At 39.1% G+C, this 26,311-nt stretch overlaps 1 protein-coding gene across 1 annotated transcript in view; it reads left to right on the forward strand.

The window, feature by feature from the left end:
• CLIC4 (chloride intracellular channel 4) overlaps window positions 1-26,311 on the forward strand; it is a 106,676-nt gene that overhangs the window by 32,843 nt on the left and 47,522 nt on the right. Inside the window, exon 2 of the mRNA XM_007935734.2 lies at window positions 17,232-17,341. Coding sequence (XP_007933925.1) covers window positions 17,232-17,341 — 110 coding nt within the window. The remainder of the gene's footprint in view (window positions 1-17,231; window positions 17,342-26,311) is intronic.

The following is a 26,311-nucleotide window of genomic DNA, read 5'->3' on the forward strand; positions in this document are numbered from 1 at the left end:
TTTCCAACCTTTGATTTTTAGTCTGTTTTTGTCATTATCTCTAAGGTGTGTCTCTTGTAGGCAGCATATTGATGGGTTTTGTTTTCTTATCCAATCTGCTACTCTCCGTCTTTGATCCATCTGAAGTTAGTTTTGGTGCATGGTGTGAGGTACGGATCATGTTTCATTTTTCTGCAAATGGATCCAGTTTTGCCAGCACCATTTGTTAAAGAGACTATCTCTTCCCCATTTAATGGATTTTGGTCCTTTGTCAAATATCAGCTGATCATAGGTCGATGAATTTATTTCTGGGTTCTCAATTCTGTCCACTGGTCTATGTGTCTGTTGTTGTACCAGGCTGTTTTTGACTACTGTGGCTGTATAGTAGGTTTTGAGATCTGGGAGTGTTAGACCTACTACTTTGTTGTTCTTCTTAAGTAGTGCTTTGCTTATCTGAGATCTCTTTCTTTTCCACATAAAATTAGTGATGGTTTTACCATGATTTAAAGAATGCTGATGGAATTTGGGTTGGGATTGCATTCAATGTATAGATTCTTTTGGGTGTTGTTATTTGTTAGATGCCATTGAGTTGGCAGAACAAAACATATGTACAACAGAACAAAACATTGTCTGGTCCTGTGCCGGTCTCACAATCCTTGCTACACCTGAGCCCATTGTTGAAGCCCCTATGGCAATCCATCTTGTTGAGTGCCTTCCCCTTTTTCGTTGACCCTCCACTTACCAAGCATGATGTCCTTCTCCAGGGAATGGTTCCTTCTGACAGTTATGACCAAAGTAGGTGAGAGACAAAGTCTGGCCATTCTCACTTCCGAAGGAGCAATGCAGCTATACTTGCCCCAAGACAGATTTGTTAGTTCTTCTGGCAGTTGATGGTACTTTCAGTATTCTTTACCGACACCACAACTCAAAAGCATCAACTCTTCTTCAGTCTTCCTTATTCATTATTTCCGCAATGTTCCGTCTTCCATCCATGAGCATGGTACGTTCTTTCATTTATGTAGATCTCTTGTAGTTTCTTTTAGTAGTGTTTTGTAGTTTTCTTTGTATAGGTCTTTTGTATTCCTGGTAAGATTTATTCCCAAGCGTTTTCTCTTTTTGGTGGCTGTTATAAATGGTATTGTTTTCCTTATTTCCTTTTCAGAGATCTTTTTGTTGACGTAGAGAGATCCAACTGATCTTTCTATATTGATCTTATTTCCTACCTCTATGCTAAATTTCTCATTTAGTTCCAGTAGTTTTCTTGCTGAGGCTCTTGGGTTTCCTATATATAGGATCACATCACCTGCAAACAGGGATAGTTTTACTTCTTCCTTACCCGTTTGGATACTTTTTATTTCCCTTTCTTGCCTTATTGTTCTGGCTAGGACTTCAAATACAATGTTGAATAGAAGTGGTGATGCAAGTGTGTCCCAAAGATTTTGGTATGTTATGTTTTCATTCTCATTTGATTAAAGGAATTTTTTAATTTCATTTTTATTTTTTCTATTACCCAGTAGTGTTTAAAGAAGGTGTTATTCAATTTCCATGTGTTTACTCTTTTCCCATTGATATTCCTATTTTTGATTTCTAATTTTATAGCAGTGTGATTTGAGAAGATGCTTTGCAGTATTTCAGTGTTTTAAAATTTTTAAGACTTGCTTTGTGACCCAGCATATGGGCTATCCTGGAGTTTGGGTCCTGCATTTAGCTGAGTCTTTATTTCCAGTTCCTAGACTTGAACCAGTAGCCTGCTATGTTGTCTGATTATCTTGGGATTGTGCCATTTTACCTGTCAATCTTTGTTCATCAGCCTCAGCAGTCAGTAACTCTGTGACTCAGAAGAAGCCTTTGCTCCAGTGGGACTGGAACAAGAGGCAGAGCTGAAGCCCAAGGTCGAGGGGCCTTTAGAACTAGCCCCTATTTTTTCAGCCTCTAGAGCCAGCATTCTGAATTTGGACTTCTAATCTCCTAAACTGTAAAAGAATAAGTTCCCATTTATTAAAGCCATCCGTTTGTGCTATTTCTGATGTAGCAGCACTAGAGAACCAAGACAGTTGTCCAGAGACTTTTTATCCAGATGTGTGCTGTCCAGTATGGTAGCCACTAGCCATATGTGACTGCATGTCTAGTTTGAATTGTGATGTTTAAAATATCTATCAGTTTGAAAGACTTATTCGTGCAAAGAAAATATTATAAAATACGTCATAAAAAGAAAATAAAGTAAAATACTCAACATATTGATTACATGTTGAAATGGTAATATTTTAGATATATTAGGGTAACAAATATATATAGGAATTGACAAATTACCCACTGAAATGTTTCAACAAATGGATGCTGTGCTGGAGGCACTTAGTTGTCTATGCCAAGAAATTTGGGAGACAGCTACCTGGCCAACTGACTGGAAGAGATACATATTTGTACCCATTCCAAAGAAAAGTGATTCCACAGAATGTGGAAATTATCAGATAGTATCATTAATATCACACACAGATGACACAACTTTGCTTGCTGAAAATGAGGATGACTTGAAGCACTTACTGATGAAGATCAAAGACTACGTCTAGAGTATGGATTACACCTCATCATAAAGAAAATGAAAAAAAAAAAAATCCTCAAAACTGGGCCAGTAAGCAGTATCATGATAAATGGAGAAAAAAAGATTGAAGTTGTCAAGGACTTCTTATTACTTGGTTCTACAATCAACATCAATGGAAGCAGCAGTCAAGACATCAGATGACATATTGCATTGGGCATATCTGCTGCAAAAGTCCTCTTTCAAGTGCTGAAGAGCAAAGATGTCTCTTTGAAGACTAAGATGCACCTAACCCAAGCCATGGTATTTTCAGTTACCTCATATGCATGTGAAAACTGGACAATGAATAAGGAAGACCAAACAAGAGTTGATGCTTTTGAGTTGTGTTGGCGAAAATACTGAAAGTACCATGGACTGCCAAAAGAACTAACAAATCTGTCCTGGAAGAAGTGCAGCTGGAATGCTGTTTGGAAGTGAGAATGGCCAGACTTTGTCTCACCTAGTTTGGTCATGTTGTCAGAAAGGACCGTTCCCTGGAGAAGGATGTCTTGCTTGGTAAAGTGGAGGGTCAATGAAAAATGGAAAGATGTCAACGAGGTGGGTTGACACAGTGGCTGTAATGATGGGCTCAGGTATGGGAAGAGTTGGTGAGGCTGGCCTGGAACAGGGCAGTGTTTCGTTCTTTTGTATGTAGGGCCACTATGTGTTGGAGCCCACTCGATGGCACCTAGCAACAACAACAACAGGGTAACAATATATTATTAAAATCAATTCCACTTTTTTTTACTTCTTTAATGTGACTGTTAGAAAATTTAAAAAAACATTTGTGGTCATACTATATTACTCGTGTTGTTATTGTTAAGTGTTGCTGAGTTGGACCTGAGTCACAGTGACCCCTCCTTGGGTTGACAAGGTGGTATCACTAAGGAAGTAGATTGCCCAACCTTCCTTCTGATAAGCAGTCAAGTGCCTTAGGCACTACGCTACCAGAGCTCCTATATTTGTAGTTAGGTAATTTATCTTATTTGACAGTAATGTCCACATGAATAAGGTGGTGCTTAATTATACTTAGGCACTGTGCCACCAGATCTCCTTATAAGAGCTGTGATACCAAGCAGATGAGATTCTAACATCTCATTCTTGGTGTAAGAAACTGTGTGTACTGGTTAATATCATGGACCTTGGAGTTCAAACCTCAGCTTCTGCCACTCATCAATCAGTTCTTTGATGTATGGCATATTAGTTTCTCTGAACTTCAATTTCCTCATCTGAAATATGAAAAAAATAATTCCAAACCTCTTGTGATTGTTGTGAGAATTAATATATGTAAAATATTTCAATATAGTGCATAAAACCAAGAAAACCAAATTCACTGCTGTGGAGTCAGGCCAGACTCATAGTGACCCCTCCTTGGGTTTCTGAGGTGGTATCAATACAGAAGTAGATTGCCCAACCTTCCTTCCAAGGAGTGGCTGGTGGGTTTCAACCACCAGCCTTCTGGTCAGCCGCCAGCCTTCTGGTCAGCCGTCAAGTGCTTTAGGCACTATGCTACCAGAGCTCCCAATACAGTGTATTTCAAGTACTAAATAAATTGCTTAAGTAGAGAACAGCTATTAACTTGTTTGTAGGCAGTTTTGGAGACATTTTGATTTCTTCTAGCTGATACTTATAGGAGTAAAATCAACATTCAGATAGGAAAATGAATTATACCTTCAGTCACCTTTTATTTTTCTTTTTTCATTCCATATTTTTAATTATATGGCTTGTAATTTGTTCTATAGAGATAGACTTTTTTCCTCCTTTTTTAGGCTTCTGATTGTATGAACATTCCAGTAGAACTTGTTTTCATTATGGGTCTGTTGAGTTTAGGTAGAAAGTCTGGTCTTTGTATATCTGATCCTTTGTTTTAAAAAAGTTCTGGTTGAGACAGTTCTGATTTGGTTGTAGCACCTATTGTTGTTGTGTGCCGTGGAGTGGATTCTTACTCATAGCCCTAAGTTTCCATTTTCAGCATATGCTTCAGATATGTAATAGAACAAAAAGTATGCAATAGAATCTTTTTCAGCTGTCAGTAATTCCCTCTCTTTTTTTCAGCTAATAGTTTTAGAGTGGCTACTTTGCATCCAGTATTTTACATAAAGAATTAAAAAAGTTTTATAGTATTTAAGAAATTTAGTATTTTGCCAGGGATTAGGATAAGGTATGAGATTCTCATGTGTAAACATTTGGAGGCATTTTGTTTTTTAAATTTTTTATTGTGATTTGGGTGAAAATTTACAGAGCAAATTCATTTTTTCCATATAACATTTCATACACATTTTGTTTCATGACATTGACCCCAATTCCCCACAGCCTAACAGCTCTCTTCCTTCTTCCTCCCAGTAGTTACCTCTTATCTGTGTCCTTCCCTCCTATCTCCCATTCCTGCCTCCCCCCATCTCCCTGTGCAAACACTGCCCTTCTGTTCTCCCATGATTGATCCCCCCAAGGAGTGTATCTAAACAAACAAACAAAAAACCAACTCACTGCTGTCAAGTTGGATCTGACTCATAAGTGATCCCTCCTTGGGTTTCTGAGGCAGTATCTCTATGGAAGTAGATTGCCCAATCTTCCTTTTGAGGGGTGGCTGATGGGTTTGAACCACCAGCCTTCTGGTTGGCAGTCAAATGCCTTAGGCATTGTGCCACCAGATCTCCTCCTCATGTAAATGTTTACCCCTTATGCCTGTTTATTGTTTGGGTGAAAGCCACAGGAGTGAGTTCAGTTATTGGGAGGCATTCTCTTCGATAATTTCTTAAATCTGAAGAAAAGTAAACGTGTTCGTTACGAAAAATTAGTACAGAGTGTCTAGCTCTCTCCCTAAGTATGTCCTGAGTAAACATTATTAATTTTGATTTGCAGCCATCCTGCACCTGAGAAATATTGTTGTTGTTAAGTGCCGTCGAGTCATTTCCGACTCATAGCGACCCCATGCACAGCAGAACGAAACACTGCCCGATCCTGCGCCAGCCCCACAATCCCTGCTATACTTGATCCCATCATCGCAGCCACCGTATCAATCCATCTCGTTGAAGGCCTCCCCCTCTTTCATCGACCCTCCACCCTACCAAGCATGACATCCTTCTCCAGGGAATGGTCCCTTCTGACAACATGACCAAAATAGGTGAGACGAAGTCTGGCCATTCTTGCTTCCAAGGAGCATTCTGGCTGCACTTCCTCCAGGACAGATCTGTTAGTTCTTTTAGCAGTCCACGGTACTTTCAGCATTCTCCGCCAGCACCACAACTCAAAAGCATCAACTCTTCTTCGGTCTTCCTTATTCCTTATCCAGCTCTCACATGCATACGAGGCGATTGGAAATATCATGGCTTGTGTCAGGCGCACCTTAGTCCTCAAGGAGATATCCTTGCTCCTCAGCACTTGAAACAGTTCCTTCACAGTTGACTTTCTCAATGCTACACGTCGTCTAATGTCCTGACTGCTGCTTCCGTTGGCATCGATTGTAGAACCAAGCAACGTGAATTCCTTGACAACCTCAATCTTCTCTCCATTTATTGTGATGCTGCTCATTGGTCCAGTTGTGAGGATTTTTGTTTTCTTTATGTTGAGATGTAATCCATACTGCAGCCTGTATTCTTCAACCTTCATCAGTAGGTGCCTTAAGTCATCCTCACTTTCAGCAAGCAAAGTTGTATCGTCTGCATATCTCAGGTTGTTAATGATTCTTCCTCCAATCCTGATACCACGTTTTTCTTCATATAGTCCATCTTCTCAGATTATTTGCTCAGCATATAGATTGAATAAGTGTGGAGACAGGATACAACCCTGACGCACTCCCTTCTTGATTTTAAACCATGTAGTGTCCCCTTGTTCTGTTCGAACGACAGCTTCCTGGTCAAGGTACAGATTCCTCATGAGTACAGTCAAGTGCTCGGGGATTCCCATTCTTCTCAATGTTGTCCATAATTTGTCATGATCCACACAATCAAATGCCTTTGCATAGTCAATAAAACACAACTAAACATCTTTCTGGTATTCCCTGCCTTGAGCCAAGATCCATCTGACAACAGCTATGATATCCCTTGTTCCACGTCCTCTTCTGAATCTGGCTTGAACCTCTGGAAGTTCTCTGTCAGTATACTGCTGCAAACGTTTCTGAATTATCTTCAGTAAGATCTTACTTGCATGTGATATTAATGATATTGTTCTATAATTTCTACATTCTGTGGGATCACCTTTCTTTGGAATGGGCACAAATATGGATCTCTTCCAGTCAGTTGGCCAGGTAGCTGTCCTCCAAATCTCTTGGCATAACTGAGTGAGTGCCTCCAATGGGGCATCTGTTTGTTGAAATATCTCAATCGGTATGCCATCAATTCCCGGAGCTTTGTTCTTCGCCAGTTCTTTCATTGCAGCTTGACTTCTTACTTCATTACCATTGGTTCTAGATCATATGAGAAATATTGGCAAGATATAAATGCAAAGGTTGTAACTCTACAGTTATTAGCTCTTGAAGGGCTTTCCCTTTCTCTCTAGCAAAGCATACCACTTGACCTCTGACCCAAGGTTTTCCTCTACTCGGTTGCTCAGACCATGTGTTGAACTAGGTTCTCTCTAGAGAAACAAAAACCAGTAAAGCTTATATATGTATGTATATAGAGAGAGGAATTTATCTTAGGAAAATGGCTCACACACTTATAGAAGCTGGCAAGTCCAAAGTTCCTGGATCAAACGTCAAGCTGGAGGCTTTTCCTGGCTCTTGCAACCACAGGGGCTGAGGAGCTCAAGGCTGGCAGGCAGTACACCAGCTGTTGATGTCCAACGCATGATGAATCCAAGATCTCTAGGGTGAATGGTGGACTGTTCACTCACGGACAGTTGTAGGCAGCACAGCAGAATCCTGATCCACAGAAGAATGTCTCCTCTCCCAGGATGTCCACAGATGTACTGGTAGCAAGTCACACCCCTAGGGAAACTCCCTTTCAACAGATTGGCCACTCAAAACATAGTCATCTGATCCCATCTTGGGAACAACCACGCCACAACAGCTCAAACCATACAGAATTGTGGTCCAGCCAAGTTGACACACAGCTCCACCTATCACAGACCAGAAAACCTATGAGTTACTCAGTTTCTTTCTTTCCTTCTTTTCCTTACTTCCTACATCCAAATCATCAACAAATCTTTAGGATTGTACTCTCCCAATTAAATTTAGTCCATGCACTCCTTTTCTCTCTATTGCCTCTACTCTATCCAAGGCATATTTCACAAGGACTATTGGCAATAGGTCTCCCAGCTTTCATTCTTCATCAGCGCCATGCTCCCATTCTGTTTTCTGTAAGGTAGCAGCAAGTGTTATTGTCTTAAGGTGGAAATTGGGTTTTGCCTTCATACCTCCCCCTAAAAAACCCTGCAGTGGTACCTTATTACTCTATTTTCCAGCATTTCTTTCCTTCCCCTCCTTTCATGGAAGCTCCATGATGTCAGGAATATGTTCTCTGATGTGCATATAATTTTTAATGAGCTCTTACCATATACTGAGCAATGTTTTAGGAGCTTTTAATATATTAACTCGTTTAATGCTTGTAACAACTCTGAATTGTGTATTTTCCCCATTTTACATATAAGGAAACTATGAGAGCCAGAGAAGTTTAGTCACTTGCCTAAAGTGGCAGGTTACTCTCAAACCAGGCAGTATATTCATTAAATGAATAAATTCTTTTCCTCTCTGAGCATAAAATTCATGCTACTTCCTTGAATCTTTCATGATCTGGTCCCCCCTATCCTTAACCAGCTGTCTCTTGTACTCTCAGCAGTCGAGCTACACTGGCTCCTTCTCATTTTTAAGTCTAAGATGGAGCTTCCATGACCACCTTCTCTAAAGTAAGTGCTTTTTTTCCACTCTTTCAGTACTTTGTTGCTCTTTAGGCAGTACTACAGTTTTAAAATTTTAACTTGATGTTGTGTTTCTGTCACAAAAATCTAAGTCTCATGAGGTCAAATTTGATCTGTCTCATTTATCACTGTTTCCCCAGGACCAGCTACTGTGGCACATAGGCCTCAGTATGTATTGAATGTTGAGGAAGTACACTGGAGTTCTAGGCGAGGAGGAAGGAGCCCTGGTGCCACAGTGGTTAAGTGCTTGACTCTTAACTGGTTTGAATCCACTAGCTGTTCTGGGGGAAAAACATGTTACACTCTGCTTCCGTAAAGATTATAGCCTTGGAAACCCTATGGGGCAGTTCTCCTCTCCTTCAGGACACTATGAGTTGGAATCAACTCGATGACAATGGTTTTTTTTGGTAGGCAAAGAGATGTTCTGTAAGATGTTAGGTGAATGAGCAAAGAGAGCCCATAGTTTGAACTTCAGTGGTGAATGCTACTGAGATCCTTGAAACCTTAGAGCAAAGTCTATGATTTTTTTTTCTATACTGATAACCTAAAACACATTATTTAGAACTCAAAGTTTTTTTTTTTTTAATTGTGATCTGGGTGAAAATTTACAGGGCAAATTCACTTTCCATACAGCAGTTCACATATACTTTGTCTCATGACATTGAGCACAATTTACCACAATGCAACAGCTCTCCTCCTACTTCCTCCCAATAGTTACCTCTTCCCTGTGTCCATCCCTCCATGCACTCCTGCCCCCTGAGCTGTCTCCCTGTGCGTAAGCAGCCCTTCTTTCTACCATGATTATTCTCTCCAAGGAGTGTATCTACCTCAAGTAAATATTCAACTCATATGCCTGTCTGTTTTTTGGCTGGAAGTCACAGGTGCAGGTTCAATTCCAGACCTGAAGGGCAGCTAGGGGCCATAGTTTCAGTGGTTCCACCAGACTCTATTGGACCAGCAAACCTGGTCCCCCCTTTTTTTTTCTCCAAATGATTTGAACTCAGATTTTTATTGTCACCTACTCAACAGAAAGCTAGTGAGCAGTAAAGCATCTGTAGCATGTGAGGTCCTGTGGGAAGGTTTTTTTTTTTTTTTTTAAAGGAGTATGATATCAGTGAGGGTATTATCTAGCTCAGGAGATAAGGTATGGATAGATACTCAGAAAGTAATAATGCACAATAACAATCTGAGAGATCAATAATTATTTGACCTGTGGTACAGGTTGGAAGCTTTAGAGAAATGCAAGAATCTTGGGCCCCACTCCAGATCTACTGAACCAGAATCTGCATTTTAACAAAGGTCCCTAGGATTTGTGCTCACATCAAAGTTTGAGTTGTTGTTATGTGCTGTTCAGTTGATCCCTCCTTGGGTTTCTGAGGCAGTATCACTATGGGAGTAGATTGCCCCATTTTCCTTCCAAGGACTGGCTGGTGGATTTGAACCGCCAGCCTTCTTGTTAGCACTCAGGTGCCTGAGGCACTATGGTACTGGTACCGGACCAAACGCGGGTCCCTGCAGTCAGGCCAAAATAGTGGCCAAAATAGTTTACACACTGAGATTGAGAGGAGAGAAAATTATTTATTGCAAAGCAGCAGTGCAAGGTGTTAGGGGTAGTTAGTACCGAGATCTCCAAATGCGGCAATTTTTGTAGGTTTCAGGAGAGGGGGTTGTGCATATTCACAAGAGGTTGAGGAATTTGGGGCGTGAAAGTGAAATGGGTGATGGATGAGTCACTAGTTTCTTGTTATCAGCTGATAGGGGCTTGGGCAGAGGGGAGAGGGTCAGCAATTAACTTTTGTTCCCTTATGTCCTTGGGCGGGAGCTCTGGTAGCATAGTGGCTAAGACACTTGCCTGCTAACCAGACGGCTGGCTGGCGGTTCAAACCCACCAGCCACTCCACTCCTTGGAAGGAAGGTTGGGCAATCCTACTTCCTTAGTGATACTGCCTCAGAAACCCAAGGACTCCAGACTCCACGCATAACATAACAACAACAACAACAATGTCCTTGGGCCAGAGTTCATTTGCAAGTTGTTTCTAAAATACTTTTAGCAAGTCTGTCATCTGCAGGAAGGAATGTTTTCCATTCAGTTCTTTAAGGAACTGAATACTCATCTACCCTGGTGGGAAAATAGTTGGGGGTAATCCAGTTTACTTATTCCCCTGCGGGGTCTTGGGTCTTATCTAATTATCTGTCTTAACCAGGGTGGGGGAAATAGTTGGGGGTAATCCAGTCTACCTATCTATTCCCATTCAGGTGCCAGGGTGGGGGAAATAGCACTACCAGAGCTCCAAAGGTTTGAGAAGCACTGCAAAAGAGATTCCTAAGGCAAGTGATTGGTTTGAGCTAGAATGATCTAGAAAGATTTCTTGGATGAGACTTGAGCTTGACCTGAAGGACAGGTGCGGCAGTGGGCATTTTAGGTTTAAGATAATGTGAGTTTAGTCACCTAAGTGTCCAGATTTATGTGGTCTTATTTACCCCTCGTGCTCAGTCGCCCTAAACACAAAGAAATAGGAATGAAGTTAAAGTTCTCCTTCTTGGGTGTTTTAAAGTCTGACTATTCTAAAGACTAATTAAACTAGGTTTTCTAAGTGAGCAGTTCCTTAACCCTGAATTAGTAAAACATTAAAGTATTTATGTCATTTACCATTGACCCCTAGTCTGCAGTGTAGGAGTTAATCTTCAGTTTCTTGTGAAATACCAGTATTATGCAATTCAGTAATTACAACAGTCTGGAGGGAGGACAGTGAGGCTGGTAGTGATTCTGAGGAATAGTGTGAGTTCATAAGAACTACAGACAGCAAGGTAAACAGAAATACATCTTTTATAAGAACAGAGCCAAACGAATGCCAAGACTCATTATTTTTCTGGAAAATAGTGGTTATTTCTGAGTCACTGTGATTATTCAAGGGTTCCCTTTGATTATTTAGATTTTCTAATTTTTAAGAAAACATTATAGACGTATGTTTTTTATACATAAAATATATATTCTGAAATAATAAACTTTTCCAACGTGTGTGCATGCTTTTATACCTGTAATCTTTATCTAAGGAGCCCTGGTAGCATAGTGTTTAAGTGCTAACCAAAAGGTTGATGGTTTAGACCCACCCATCCACTCCTTGGGAGAAAGACCTGGCAATCTGCCTCTGTAAAGATTACATCCAAGAATACCCTATGGGGCAGTTCTGTTCTATCACATGGGGTCTCTATGAGTTGGAAAGTGACTTGATGGCACCTGATGACAATGAGAGGCTACCTACAGCTTTATTGAGATAAAATTCACATACTGTACAATTTGCCCATTTAGAGTGTTCCACTGTTTTTTTTTTAGTATACTCATAAAGTTTTGCAGCTCTCACCATGATCTAATTTTAGAACATTTTCATCACTCTAAAAGGAGCCCTAGAAGCTCTGGTAGCATAATGCCTAAGGCACTTGACTGCTCACCAGAAGGCTGGCGGTTCAAACCCACCAGCCACTCCTCGGAAGGAAGGTTGGGCAATCCTACTTCCCTAGTGATACTGCCTCGGAAACCCAAGGAGGGATCTCTATGAGTCGGCCGACTCCAGGGTCGACTCCACAGCAAACAACAACAACAAAAGGAGCCCATGGCTATTAGCAGTCACTCCTCATTTCCCCTTCCTCCCCTCCACTGGCCCATAGCAAGCATTAGTCTTCTTTCTGTCTCCGTGGATTCACCTGTTCTGGACATTTTGTATAAATGGACTTGTGTGTTACATGATCTTTTGTAACTGGCTTCTTTCACTTAGCATAATGTTTTCAAAGTTCATCCATATAGCATGTATCAATACTTAAATCTCTTTATTGCTGAATAAATTCCACTATTTTCATACAACATTTTATACACTTTTTATTTTGCTCTTTCAATTTAATACTTCTGAGAGACTTCTACATCTGGGAAGATGGCATAGATGTACTTTTTGCTTGTCCTCCCACTAAGTACAGCTAAAATCCCTGAACGTTATATACAAAACATAAGAATCTGACAAGTGGAGAGGAGGGACCTTGGGAAGCAAGGAATGATACAGTGATGAGTTCCCTGGGCTTCCTTTTCTGTTTGGCCTCATAGATCCCAAACTCGAAGCAGAAGAAGCTGACAACCTGGAAACACTAGTGGGTACAAACAAAAAACGTCCCAGCAAAAGCCTCTCTCTAGTCCAAGAATTGGGAAAGAGGGGCATCCTACTAAAACAGAAAACTTTTAGACAGTAACTGTTTTACTCCAGCCAAATACCATAGAAAAAAACTGTCTCCCTACCCCCATGCATCCAAAGGCCAAAGCGGGAGCCTAGACTTCCACCCTTGAGAGACTGTAACACCCCTGCCAGGATAGTATCAACAACAAACAAAACAACACACTGTCATTGAGTCAATTCAACTCGTAGGACCCCTCCTTGGGTTTCTGAGGCTTATATCTCTAGGGAAGTAGATTGCCCAATCATCCTTCCTAGGAGTGGCTGGTGGTGGTTAGAAATCCAATGCTTTAGGCACTATGCTATCAGAGCTCTCAGGATGGTATCAGAGAAGGCCAGATAGGGAGCTGGGGCTTTCATCTTTGCTGTCTGGTAATGCAAGTTGCATGGGTGGAGTCAGAGGAGGCCTAGTAGAGAGTCAGGACTTTCATCTGCAGTGAGTCATCCCCACGGCTGTGTTAGTAGAGACCACATGGGGAGCTGGAAATCCCTCTCCTGCCCAGCAGCATAATGACTGTTGACACGCTTATATGTTAGTAAAGGTTGAGTAGGGAACTTGAACACCAGTTGGCAGTAACAAGGCGGTGCTCCCCCTTCCCATGCCAGAGATGTGTTAGAGAAAACTAGCTAAAATGGAGGTTTCAAACAATAAAGAGTCTCCTAACAGTAGGAAAATGTACAGGTTTCAGTTGAAAAATCACTTATACCAAGAACTAAGAACATCTCAAACTGAATGAAGAAAAAAAAAAAAAAAACAGTGGTTACCAACATTGACATCACAGAGATCTTTAAATGATATGATAAAGGTTTTAAAGTAGCCATGATAAAAGTGCTTCAGTGAGCAATTATGAACATGTGTGAAACAAACGGGGGGGGGGATGACAAAAACCTTAACAAAGAAATAGAAGGTATAAAGAAGAACTAAGTGGAAATTTTAGAACTGAGATATGCAATAACTGGAATAGAGAGCTCAGTGGATGGACTTAATAGTGAATGGAGGGGACAGAAAAAAGAATCAGTGAACTAGAAGACAGAGGAATAGAAATTAGCAAATCTGAACAACAAAGAAAATGGACTGAACATTTAATACTTCTGTATTTCCAGGTTTGATGTCATCCATCTAACTGTCCTTTTCAAAGGCTTCATTGTATTTTGTTGACCCAGAATCTAGAATTTTTTTCTGTAGAAATACTTACACAGATGTCCAAAGATTCAAATGAAGGAGGCGGAATATTGCCTTGTTTGTAATAGCAGGACATTGGAGACCATGCAACACCCATCAGTAAGGATTTGTTAAATTATTGTTGTTGTTGTTATTTGCCGTTGAGTCAGGCCCAACTCATAGCGACCCCTCCTTGGGTTTCCGAGGCAGTATCACTATGGAAGTAGGATTGCCCAACCTTCCTTCCGAGGAGTGGCTGGTGGGTTTGAACCGCCAGCCTTCTGGTTAGCAGTCAAGTGCTTTAGACACTATGCTACCAGAGCTCCTTGTTAAATTATAGAATACCTATAAGAAAAAGGGCTTAAGATTGTTACATGAAGTTGAGGATAAAATATATATTGTTAAAAAAGTTATATTTAGTATGATCATATTTTTAAAACAAAAAAGGAATATGTACATAGGAAATAAAAATCTGGAAGAATATGTGACAAACTATTGGGTAGTTACCTTATGGGAGAAGAACTCTGACTTACTGTAGCATTTTAGTTTTTATTTTTTAAATAGTGACTATATATTACTGTCAGCATTTATTTAAAAAAAAAAAAAATTCTTTGATGCTACTGTTAGATACTTATGTATTCATTATAATTATGTTATTAATATGTAACTGGGTCTAGAATAAAGATGATCCTGACCCCAGTGTAGTATGCTTCCACTATACCACAGTACCCTTCTCAGCCAGTTATAGCAATGGATCGCAGTTAATGTAGTTCATACTGAACAACAATATTTTTGATCCTACATCTTTGTTGTAGTGGAATTTTATTACTACAACTTGGATTAAAGGAGGTAGTGTTTGATTTGTAACTTCTAGAAATCAGAATTTGTCCACAATTTCATTATACTTGCTAAAAACTTCATTTGACTAGTAGCTTTCAAATTTCTAACACTATTAAAACTTTGGAAAAACTTGTACATGGCAGTACTTCTTGTTTGAGGTGTCATGAGTTTTTGGGTGGTTAATGAAAAGGTAGGTTTTCAGATCTATCTCGAAGGGTGGGCATGTTGCCTGTGCATGAAGGAAAATAATTATATGATGGATGAGAGATGTGTGTCATGTCAATATGCCTGAAGGAGTGTAAATTGGGGAAATTTTCTAGAAAATTATAAACAAAAGGGGCAGTCTGAAAGCAAAAGGATAGTTGCATACTGAGCAGGTCTAGAATATATTCTGCAGACAATTGTGGAAAATAACCGTGTAGTGATTTTGATCTATAGCTAGTCCCTGTTTATTTCCAGCTTGCCTTTGGTTTAATGTGATTTTCTAAGTGCCTACGTGCAACATCTTTATAACATCTTCTTTACCAATTCAATTTTTTTAACACTGCTATGCCAGGTAGCTTGGGAAATTATAGTTAATTTTTTAGGTTAAATGAATGGAATAAAATCTTGAGTCAGCGTAGTTCTTTGTTTACCAAACTCTTTGATTTTCTAATAAGTCTCAAATTCGGAATACTTTTTCTTAGAAGAGGAAAAAGAAAGCAAAACAACAAGGATAATAAAATGTAGATTTCTAAAAGCCAAAACTTGGTGTGAAAATATTCATCATTAAGCTATTTATTTAGATAAGTAATGTGTTAAATTTTTCTTATCTGTAGTAAAATCATTTTTGTTGCATACTGTGAATGACTGGTCAGCATCTTCAAAAAAGTAACTTTGGGTACTGGTTACATACTAGAATGACTTGTGCCCTGAGGAAGGTGTATCCTTTTACCAGTGTTTCTCAGTGTGGTCAGAGATGCTTTAAGACGGACTCTCCTTGGGTGCTTATTGAAAATTGAGTATTCCTGGGCAGAACCTCTGGATTTAAGGCCCAGGAATCTCTGGTTTTAAAGCCTAGAAATCATCACTTTAAACATCCTCTGTAGGGTTATTCTTAATTCCACTCAAGTTTAAGAACTAATCAGTTTGGGGAGGAGGGGAAGGAAACTAGTCAGTTTGAGGCTATCTTTAGAAAGTAAATTTTAATACAAATTGCAATATTAGGAATTAATACATCCCACTCTGTTATAATTTTGTGTATATTTTGTTAGTACTAATAACCACTTTTTTCTTTTTTTTTTTAAAACAACCGTATTCAGTTTGACCGTTCCATGCTGTCTAATTAGGGTAGGCCTCTGGGATCCTCCTTTTATGCCCATGTTTTTTGTTGGTTGCTTTATATCTTTAATTGGGGAACTGTCCCCCCCCCCCAACTTCCTCCATTTGGTTTAGGAGTTAATGACTTTTTATGGATGTAGCATTTTATTCAAGTGCTTTTGACTCTTTTGAGGGATGCTTTAAGAAAATACACAGTACCTTTCCTAGCATCTTTGAATGACATGTTGAGTTGTTTCAGGCTTTCTCACCATGGTAAAGAGGGCTGTGTTGATTACTAGTAAGTCCTGGAGCAGTCTTTTCCAGATACTGACTCTCCTCCTCTACCTATTTCATTTCCTCCCCTACTCCTTCCTTCTTAAACTTAGGGCCTACATGAAATTAATACACATTTGTTCTATAATGTGATTGAAATCAGGGGAGCCAACTGCTCATCATTAAATAGAATTAGAAATAGTTTATCATAATGATTTCTTTGTTATTTTCTTGTTCCCTGAAGAAATGTGTTAAACAGGATATGGGATATTTATCATGAATATTTACTAAAAGGGGAGGGTTGGTGCTTACTTAACATCTTTTGAGATAGGTACTTAGAAGTTTATAAGTTTCTCTTTGACCTTGACGTTTAGTGAATGCTGTTACATAGAACAAGAAATGACTTACATTTCATAAAACCCATAACAGACTTTGTCCTAAGGCAAAGTTATATGTAAGCAAAAAAAACCAAAATAGCGACACCCCCTTGGGTTTCTGAGGCGATATTTCTATAGAAATAGATTGCCCAACCTTCCTTCCGAGGAGCGGCTGGTGAGTTTGAACCTCCAGCCTTCTGGTTAGTAGTCAAATGCCTTAGGCATTACGCCACCAGAGCTCCAAAGTTACATGTACTCCTTAGGATTTTTTTTTTTTTTTTTTAGATCTGTGCTATCTAATATGGCAGCCATTAGCCAAATGTGACTGTTTATATTTAAATTAATTAAGAATTTAAAAAAAAAATCAGTTGAACTAGCTACATTTTAAGTACTCTGTAGTGATATGTTGCTAGTGGCTCCCTTATTGGACAGTGCAAACAAAACATTTCCATCACTGGAGAAAGTTCTGTTCACAGTATTGTATTTGACTGACATCAATGAAAAAGTAAAATAATAAAGACTTCCACTCTTCCCTCCACAATACGATTTTTCCTGTCATCATCTACTTCTGATTAAAATTCAGAAAGAGGTCTGTTGTTTTGAGTATCATCTCTTTGACCTTGTGTTTTTTAACATTTACTTCTGTTCCTCAGGCTGGCAGTGATGGTGAGAGCATAGGAAACTGCCCCTTTTCCCAGAGGCTCTTCATGATTCTTTGGCTCAAAGGAGTTGTATTTAGTGTCACAACTGTTGACCTGAAAAGGTAAGACATGGTTGCACTTTGGGATAAACTTACATTGAGAGTATACACTTTTACGTTTGATCCATTCCTTATTGCACATTTTAAATATATTAAAGTTTAGCTGATTTATGGAAAAACTTGATTTTGCTGAAGTGCTAAATGGGCAAGGAGGCCACATCTTCTGACCTCCTCTAACCGCACAAGAAGAAGACAGAATCACTGTCAGTAGCCCAAGGCCTATTCCTGCAAGGCCAGACATGCTGCCTCCCTCCAGCCCTTTCACCAACCATTCCTCCTAAAGCACCTACCACCTCTCTCCTGGGTTTGATACTTCACTGCAGTGGCCACATAGAACTCACAGATCATGGGGTTTATTAGGGAAGCACCAGATTACAATTCAACTTAAGGAAAAACAGTCTCTCTCAGCCTGCTGTCTTTCATCCAACAGTCTCTCCCAGTCTCTCCCCCAGCAGTGCGTGTCCCTTGGTGTCTCTCTGAGCAATGCGTGTCTCTTGTGTCTCTTTCCCAGCAGCGTGAATCTCTCAGGAGTGCGTTTCTTTTCAGCAGTACGTCCTTCTCACCCAGTAGTCAGAGAGGCTTCTGCCTCTAGGAGGCCTCCTTTTGGGCCCGGCATAGTGGCCAAACTAGCCAATCATAACATCAGAATTCTAAGCACCTGAGAGAGAGTGAACCTCCCAGAACATTGCTTTGTGCCACGCCCAACAGAAATACCCCAGGTGGATAACTTTTACAATCAGCAGCTCCTCAGTTGCTCACAGCAAATTCCACCATGGGGTTTACAAAGACTTATGGCTAGAAAAGCCATACCAGGTAATTTACTACACTGCATGAAGATAACTCAAAAACAATTATAGCAGTTCATTGACAGGGAGCTGCCAGAAACTCAAGCCGGATTCAGACATGGAATGATGAGTGTCATTGCTTGTGTCAGTTGGATCTTGGCTGAAGGCAAAGACTACCAGAAAGGTGTTTATCTGTGTTTTATTGACTATGCAAAGGCATTTGACTTTGTGGATCATAACAAGTTATGAATAACATTGCAAAGAATGGGAATTCCAGAATGCTTACTTGTCTTCATGTGGAACCTGTACACAGACCAAGAGGCAGTCATTTGAACAGAACAAGGGGATGCTGCATGGTTTAAAATCAGAAAAGGTATGTGTCAGGGTTATATCCTTTCACCATACTCATTCAATTGAGCAAATAATACAAGAAGCTGGACTATATGAAGAAGAACACAGCATCAGGAGTGGAGTAAGACTCTGAATAAACTGTAATATGCAGATGACACAAACTTCCTTGCTGAAAGAGAACAGGACCTGAATCACTTACTGATGAAGATCAGAGACTACAGCTTTCAGTATGGAGTACACCTCAACATAAGAAAACAAAAATCTTCACATCTGGACCATTGTTATTGTTGTTGTTATGTGCCGTCGAGTTGGCCCCGACTCATAGCGACCCCTCCTTGGGTTTCCGAGGCAGTATCACTACAGAAGTAGGATTGCCCAACCTTCCTTCCGAGGAGTGGCTGGTGGGTTTGAACCGCCAGCCTTCTGGTTAGCAGGCAAGTGTCTTAGCCACTATGGTACCAGAGCTCCTGGTATTGGTGAAGGGTGTTGAAAACACCATGGACTGCAGGAAAAAGAAACAAAACTATCTTGGAACGAGTACAGCCAGAATGGTGAGACTTCATCTCACGGACATTGGACATGTTGTCAGGTGGGACCAGTCCCTGGGGAAGGACATTATGTTTGGTTAAGTAGAAAATCAGTGAAAAAGAGGAAGACCCCAAAGATAGATTGACACAGTGGCTGCAACAATGGGCTCAAATATAGCACCTATCGAAAGGATGGCTCAGGACCAGGCAGTGTTCCATTCTGTTGTACATAGGGTTGCTATGAGTTGGAACTGAACTCAACAGCACCTAACAACAAGTACTATGGATAATATAATATCAGTAAATTACATGTGGCCACTCAGTCTTTTTAGAAACTTACTGTGTGTTTACATTTCTTGTAAATGTTTACATTTAATTTACCAGAGCAGCACCAGCAGCTAAATTTTAGTGTAGCCCCAAGGCACTCTTTGAACTTTCCAGTGTAAATATGGAGCTATAAAGTACTTTCTAGCCAATAGCATGTGGCCTATATAATTTGAATCTGTAAACATGAAAATGGGGTTTTAGAAGGCTGAATATCATTGAGATTTTCAGGGAACAATTAGCGTTTGCTGTAACATGATTTAATAGTGTTTGGTTAAGTGTAATAGTAAAATACGAGTAATTATTCATTGCCATATGATTGTTCTTGGAAGTTGAAGAGTTGTTTCTAGCTTTCTCTTCATAGTGGGGAGAGCTGAGAAGAGCCCTGATATACAGTAGTAAACTCATTGTACTTTGGAACCCTCGGTTCTCCTTTAGTAAGCAAGTCTAAGATGAAGAACATTCATACTTTAAAACAAGAGGAAAAAAAATTTAAATCAAGGATTAAGAATGCTTGTATGGTCCCTGGATGGTGCCAACGGTTTGCCAATCGAAAGATGATGGTTTGAACCCACCCAGAGGCTCTGTGGAAGAAAGCCCTGTGATCTGCTTCCTTAGAGAGTACAGCCAAGAAAACCCTGTGGACCTCAGTTTTACTGTGTAACACATGGGATTGCCATGAGTCAGAGTCAGATTCAACAGCCATAGGGTTGATTTTTGTTTTTTTGGTACCAAGAGAAAATCTAGGATTTGACCAGGAAATATGTTATTCTCGGCACAAATGCCACAACATGATTTACTGTTTATTTTTTAAATGTGTGAAGTCACAAGTTGTGTCCAAGAGAAAATATAGACAAGTCATTACTTAATAGGTGGCAGAATTCTTGTCTGTTACCTCTCTGTGGGTATCACATACTGAAAGCTGCTGAGGGCTGTAATCTCATTCCCAGTTATAGATGGTCATACTCTGGAATCTATACCAGTTCCTTAAAATTTATTCTTTCTTTAACTGGCAGTGCCACATATTTGAGCTTTTGCAAACTTATAATTTATTTATTGAAAATGAGCCATGAAGTCTTCCCATTAGTTGTTTGTATGAATATTGAGATAAACTTTTGGAGATACTAAGAGTTAAAACTCTCGGCTCTTAAAAAGAAATTACCTAGTTCATGTTGAACAGAGCTATTGTGAGAATGAAATAATTAATTGAGTTTACCCTTCTATTACTGTTTTTTTCCTGCATGCATTCACTAAGGAAGTTTCCCAACATAACTCCTAAAAATAGACTGTGCTGTCAGGCACACACCCTTACTGTGCCCTAAAATACATGGATTTCTCCTGTTCCATTTTTGGCTTGGAGCAAGTGAGTTGACTGCCATGCTTTGAAAAAGCCTTCTTTGAACAGCTCAATACAGTACTTGATTGTGGTGCATACCAGTAACCGTGCCATGAATGAATGATGTGAATTTGTGGTTCAGAGAAGGAAGTGAACCCACCAAATTCAACAACACATAACAGCAAGGGTAATGTACCCATGTGCAAAAAGTGACATATTGATTGTGGTACATACCAGCAATGCTGTAAATGATGTCAATCTGTGGTTCAGAAAAGAAAGTAAACCCACCAAGTTTATTTCAAAGTGATTTGTTTTACTTTCCAAAGTAGCTATGAAAAGATTCATTCTTATAATTAGAAAATATTGCCACTCAAAGAAAATGTATGCTTATTTCTTAGGACTTTGAGCAAAATCAATAGTTTTAATAGCATTTAAAATTGGGGGCTATATTGTTAGTTTTCCTTTTTTAAAAATTTAGGTCTCTAGTACATCTAAAAATTACTTTTGAAAGACAATTAAAAATATATAAATATTAGGTACATGGTGATGAATTCCCTTCTCCAGTTCCTGGTCATCAACTTCTTCACAGAGTTAATTGCTTTTGGATTTGGTGTTCGTCCTTTCAGACTTTTCCTGAGTTATATGCTAAAATAAAAAATACAGTTTTGAACAAGATTTTAAAGAGAAGGTATTCTAAGAGAGTGAGCATGGCTCAAAAAAAAAAAAAGTATGAAACAAAGTTGTCACAGAGAAGTAAAACATCCTGTAGTAATATATATACTTAAATTTAAAACATTTAACTATGACTTTTTAGAAAGCTGTGTGGGAGAAAATGCCCACAGTGCTTATTTTCTTGCTTTTCCTGGTAATTGCCTGATTCTTCAGTGAAAAGTACTGATAATAGAACAAACCAGTGGAAAGCAGTAGACCTCTCCTGAGAGCTATTTTAGCAGCCCACTCTGTGCTCTGAAAAAATGATTGTTACATGACTGATATCCATAAGTACAAAACCATTTTGAATTCTGGCACTGTGTGACATGTTCTCTTTGAATCTCAATTGGTGTTAATGACCATGCTGGTTGTATTCATGCATCCCTTATGAGGTTTGAACAGTCTCCCATAACTTGCCTGCTAGTGCAGCCTTAATGCTTTGTCAGAGTCATTTCTAAACATAATTTTCTGTTTATGCTGCACTCGTATTAAAGAACTTTTAGGTAAAAAAATGCCCAGGCTTCAGAAGGAATTTAGGTTTATAACAACTGCCATTTGAATAAAAAGCTTCAGATAATTATTGTTAAACTAAAAAGAATATTAAGCTAATAATAGAAATTGATTGACTTTTATTTAGTATATGATTTGCAAATCAGAGCAGCATTTCCTACTGGAGAGTCAAAAATGTTCTAAAGAAGAAAGACCCTTCACCGCAGAATTTCATCCTCCAGCTTACTGCTGGTAATTATACATTGCCGTGGAAGCAGGGCCCGAATGGCGTTTATAGAATAACTTGTGGACCTGCGGGGTCCATGCAATTTTAAAAACAATGCAAATAATTACTGATTGACCTTAAGACTTAAGACATAAGTTGTAGTCTGACTTTGGAATTGCTGTTGTTGAAACTGATTGCACATAGATGATTTTTTTTAAAAAGTACAATGTGAAGGGCAAATTAATTAAGCTAAACTATTGTTGACAATAGGGAGTAGAAATAACTGTTTAAGAAATTACTGTTTTTTTAAAATTGTAAAACCGATTCACTGTTAAGTTACCAGTGATTAAAATCCCTCCTCCATGGTATTCTTTGAGAGAATAAGTAAATTGGCGAAGACCATTTATAAAATGTCTGGGAAATGAATGTTTCCGTTCTCTTGTTCCCGTTTTAAATACAGAAATTATCTCATCCTTTGCATTGTCACTAATGATTTCCTTCCTCTTCAAATGTAAACACTATTTGTAACGTACTGTATGAACAGAACTGTGTCTAAATTGCCATGATAACGGCATAACATTTTGGAAGATCATTCTCTTAGTGTAAACTTCAACACTGTTGTAATAGTTTCAGGTTTTATAATAGGAATATGAAATGGCTAGTTCTGCACGTCTTAAATGGCTGTTACAAACTTAGAACAAAATCTGATTTCCAAATAATGGAATAGATTCTTCTGTTACTTTTGCTTTCATTATTGTGTTTCTGTAATTCTGCTCTTAAGAAAAACAGTTTTCAGCTAGTCGAGAAATCAGTTTGATTTCCAGGAAGGTCTTCAGTAACAGCATGAGTGATGCATGCAGAGAGACTGAATGGGATGGAACAGGCCAGTCTTTTAGCGAAACTGTCCCTTCCTGCTGCAGGCTAGTCAGTTAAAAAATAAAAAAGTACAGATTTAACTCTTCCCCTTTGTAAAGTTAAGGAGCTCTGGTGTAGTGGTTAAAGCATTCAGTTGCTAACCAAAAAAAAAAAAAAGGTTGGCACTTCCAACTCAGTAGTCACTCCTTGGGAAACTTTATGGGGCAGTTCTGTCCTATAGAATTTCTATGAGTTGGAATTGACTTGATGACAGTGGGTTTGGTTTTGGTTTTGAGCTACTTGAACCTCTTTCTAGAACGGTACTACAATTTAAGATAAATGTATGTCATGTATGTATTCAGAATTAAATTTACTGTGCCTGGAGTGTGTGTGTGTGTGTATGTGTGTGTGTATGTATGTGAAGTTTGCTGCCATTTGTTCTTATGTTTTTTTCAACGTGATTTAAAAACTGATAAATTCTGTTGAGGTCACTAAGAGCTGAATTAGAAAAATTGTTTGCTAGTGAATGTTTTTCTAATCACTATAAGTTGTATTCTAAAGTCCATTAGGGAGCTCTGGTGGTGTAGTGCCTAAGGCGTTTGACTGCTACCCAGAAGGCCAATGGTTCAAACCTACCAGCCACTCCTAGGAAGGAAGGTTGGGCAATCTACTTTCAATCACTAAACCTGTAGTGATACTGCCTCGGAAACCCAAGGAGGGGTCACCATGAGTCCGATCTGACTGGACGGCAGTGAGTCTGGTTTTTTTGAAAGTCTGTTAAGAGTTATAGAAACTATATTTGAAAACTTTATAGGTACTATTTGTTTTAAAATGATTGATCCACAAAGTTATGGTACGCAAATATTACCAGTACAAGTATACTTTTTTTGACCTTCATTTTATTGAGTTTCACAGAAAATTGTGTTTTTTACAAATTGAAGGTTTGTGGCAACCCTGCATCAAACAAGTCCACAGGGGCCATTTTTCCAAGAGCATGGCTCACATCATGTCTCTGTGTCACGTTTTGGTAATTCTCACAATATTTCAAACTTTTGCATAATGCTATTGCATACTAAACAGACTACAGTATAGTGTAAATACAATTTTTATGTGCTTTGGGAAACCAGAAAATTTGTGTGACTCACTTTATTATGATATTTACTGTATTGCTATGGTCTGGCACTGAACCTGCAATATCTCGGAGGTATCCTGGTGTAGCAGATTTTAACAAAACTCAAGAAAATCCTTTAACTGGTTAAACTGGGTAGAATAGACAAATGCTTAGAAACTGGGAGTCTTGATTGTATTTGGGGTCACGTATTATATATTCATTCACTTAGACTTTTATATTTGTCCAGGCAGAATATAGCAAATCTGCTAGTAAAGAATAATTAAATTGTTCTGAAATAAATACAAGATTCCGTAGTGTTAACTTTTTTGTATATCCAGTATTCTCTTGATCTTCATGAATTAATTTTATATGCCTTGAAAATCTGCTCTGGTGGTGCAGTGGGTAAGCCATTTAGCTGCTAACCAGAAGGTTGGTGGTTCAAACCCACCAGCTGTTCTGCAGGAAGATGAGGCAGTCTACTTCCACTCCAGGACTGGACAGCACATAACAGCAACAACAACAACAACATGCCTGTGGCTACAAGGCCATTTGGGAATGGTTGCCTTTATTATGTTAAAGAGGCAGGATTCCTTTAAGGGGTTGTTTTTAGTCAGTCTCTTTGAGATGTAAAAGAGATTAAACAAGCAAACTGAAGCAGAGATGGGGGAAGAGAGATGCCAAGCCACATGAAGATTGCTGGGAAGCTCAGAGACAAGGACTTTGCTCCAGAGTTGACTGAGAAAGCCTTTTTCTAGAGCCAGTACCCTGAATTTGGACTTCTAGCATCCTAACCAGAAGGCTGGCGGTTCAAACCCACCAGCCACTCCTCGGAAGGAAGTTTGGGCAGTCTATTTCTGTAGTGATACCTCCTCAGAAACCCAAGGAGGGGTTGCTATGAGTTGGTCCACTCGATGGCAAATAACAACAACAACAACAGCATTCTAAACTGAGAAGATCGATTTCTGTTTGTTAAAGCCACCCATTTATGTTACAGCAGCACTTGATAACTAAGACAACCTTCAAAAGGCAACTTATTTAAATTTATGTTCTACATACTTAGTATTCCCACCCCCACCCCCTCATTACAGACAGGCCATTTTCAAGAGCCAGCTCCAGTGTCCTCAGTATTCTGTACCTGTGCTGTGCTCATTTTATACCAAGCAGCTGGGACTGAGCCTCTGGCCTGGCTTCCTCCAATTATTGCAAGTGTACCAAATTAACTTTTAATTAAAGCTAAGCTACTTAGTTGCTTAAAGTATTAAATCCTATAAGGTTCTTCTTTACTGTTCCTTTTTCCTCCCTCTCTGTTTCTTTTTATTTGGTTTTCTTCATCTAGAAACAAAATGGAAGAGAAGAGAAAAATCATTTCATCTAAGAGGCTACTGTGATAAGATTTAAGAAAGAAAAATAAAGAATATCTGTGCACTTATCTCAAGGCATGAATTCTACACCCTTGGCTCTTTATAGATGTCACTTAAGGGAAATATAAATATCTGAATGAAATTGAATAAATTGTTGAATATTTATTGAAAGAAACCTAAGATATCATGAAATCTTTAACCATGGCCTGTTGGTTCAGTTTCATTGATCGCTAACGGTAGTTCTTGTAATGTTAAGCTTCTGTGAAGCATCTATAAAATGAACCTTTGTGGGTCTAACAAAATGTCTGAGACCTTTGAGTGCCAGGTGAGGCCTAGAGGTTGCGGAATCTTAGATTCTGTTTGATTGATGACTTGATGTAGCTGTAAGCTTATCACCTCACTGCTTAGAGTTTGTCCTTTTATTGAAATCTACTAATTTTTTTATAGCTACTAAAGCTTCTTAAATCTGCTTTCAAATGGATTAAGGACCTGACATGATTATCCATCTCAACTGTTAATCCTAGAAAATAATTTCATTATCTTTGTTATTTTAAATTGATACAGCCTTTTAGCAAAAACAAGATTGACTCATATTAATAAGGAGGTCTGGTGATGCTGTGGTTAAGTATGGTGTTGCTAATTTAAATGTCACCAGTTCAAACCCACCAGCCATTCTTCAGAAGGAAGGTTGGGCAATCTACTTCCACAGTGATACCGCCTTGGAAAACCCAAGGAGGGGTCGCTATGAGTCAGATCTGACTTGACAGCAGTGCGTTCGTTTTTTTGTTTTTTTTTTTTCCCCCCTTGGGGAACTTCATAGTTTTAGGTTTCACATTTAAGTCTTTGATCCATCTGGAGTTAGTTTTTGTGTATGGTGTGAGGTATGGATCTTGTTTC

Source organism: Orycteropus afer, unplaced genomic scaffold (assembly GCF_000298275.1).
Source record: "Orycteropus afer afer isolate SDZICR_OR568_19922 unplaced genomic scaffold, OryAfe1.0 scaffold00031, whole genome shotgun sequence".
Lineage (NCBI taxonomy): Eukaryota > Metazoa > Chordata > Mammalia > Tubulidentata > Orycteropodidae > Orycteropus > Orycteropus afer.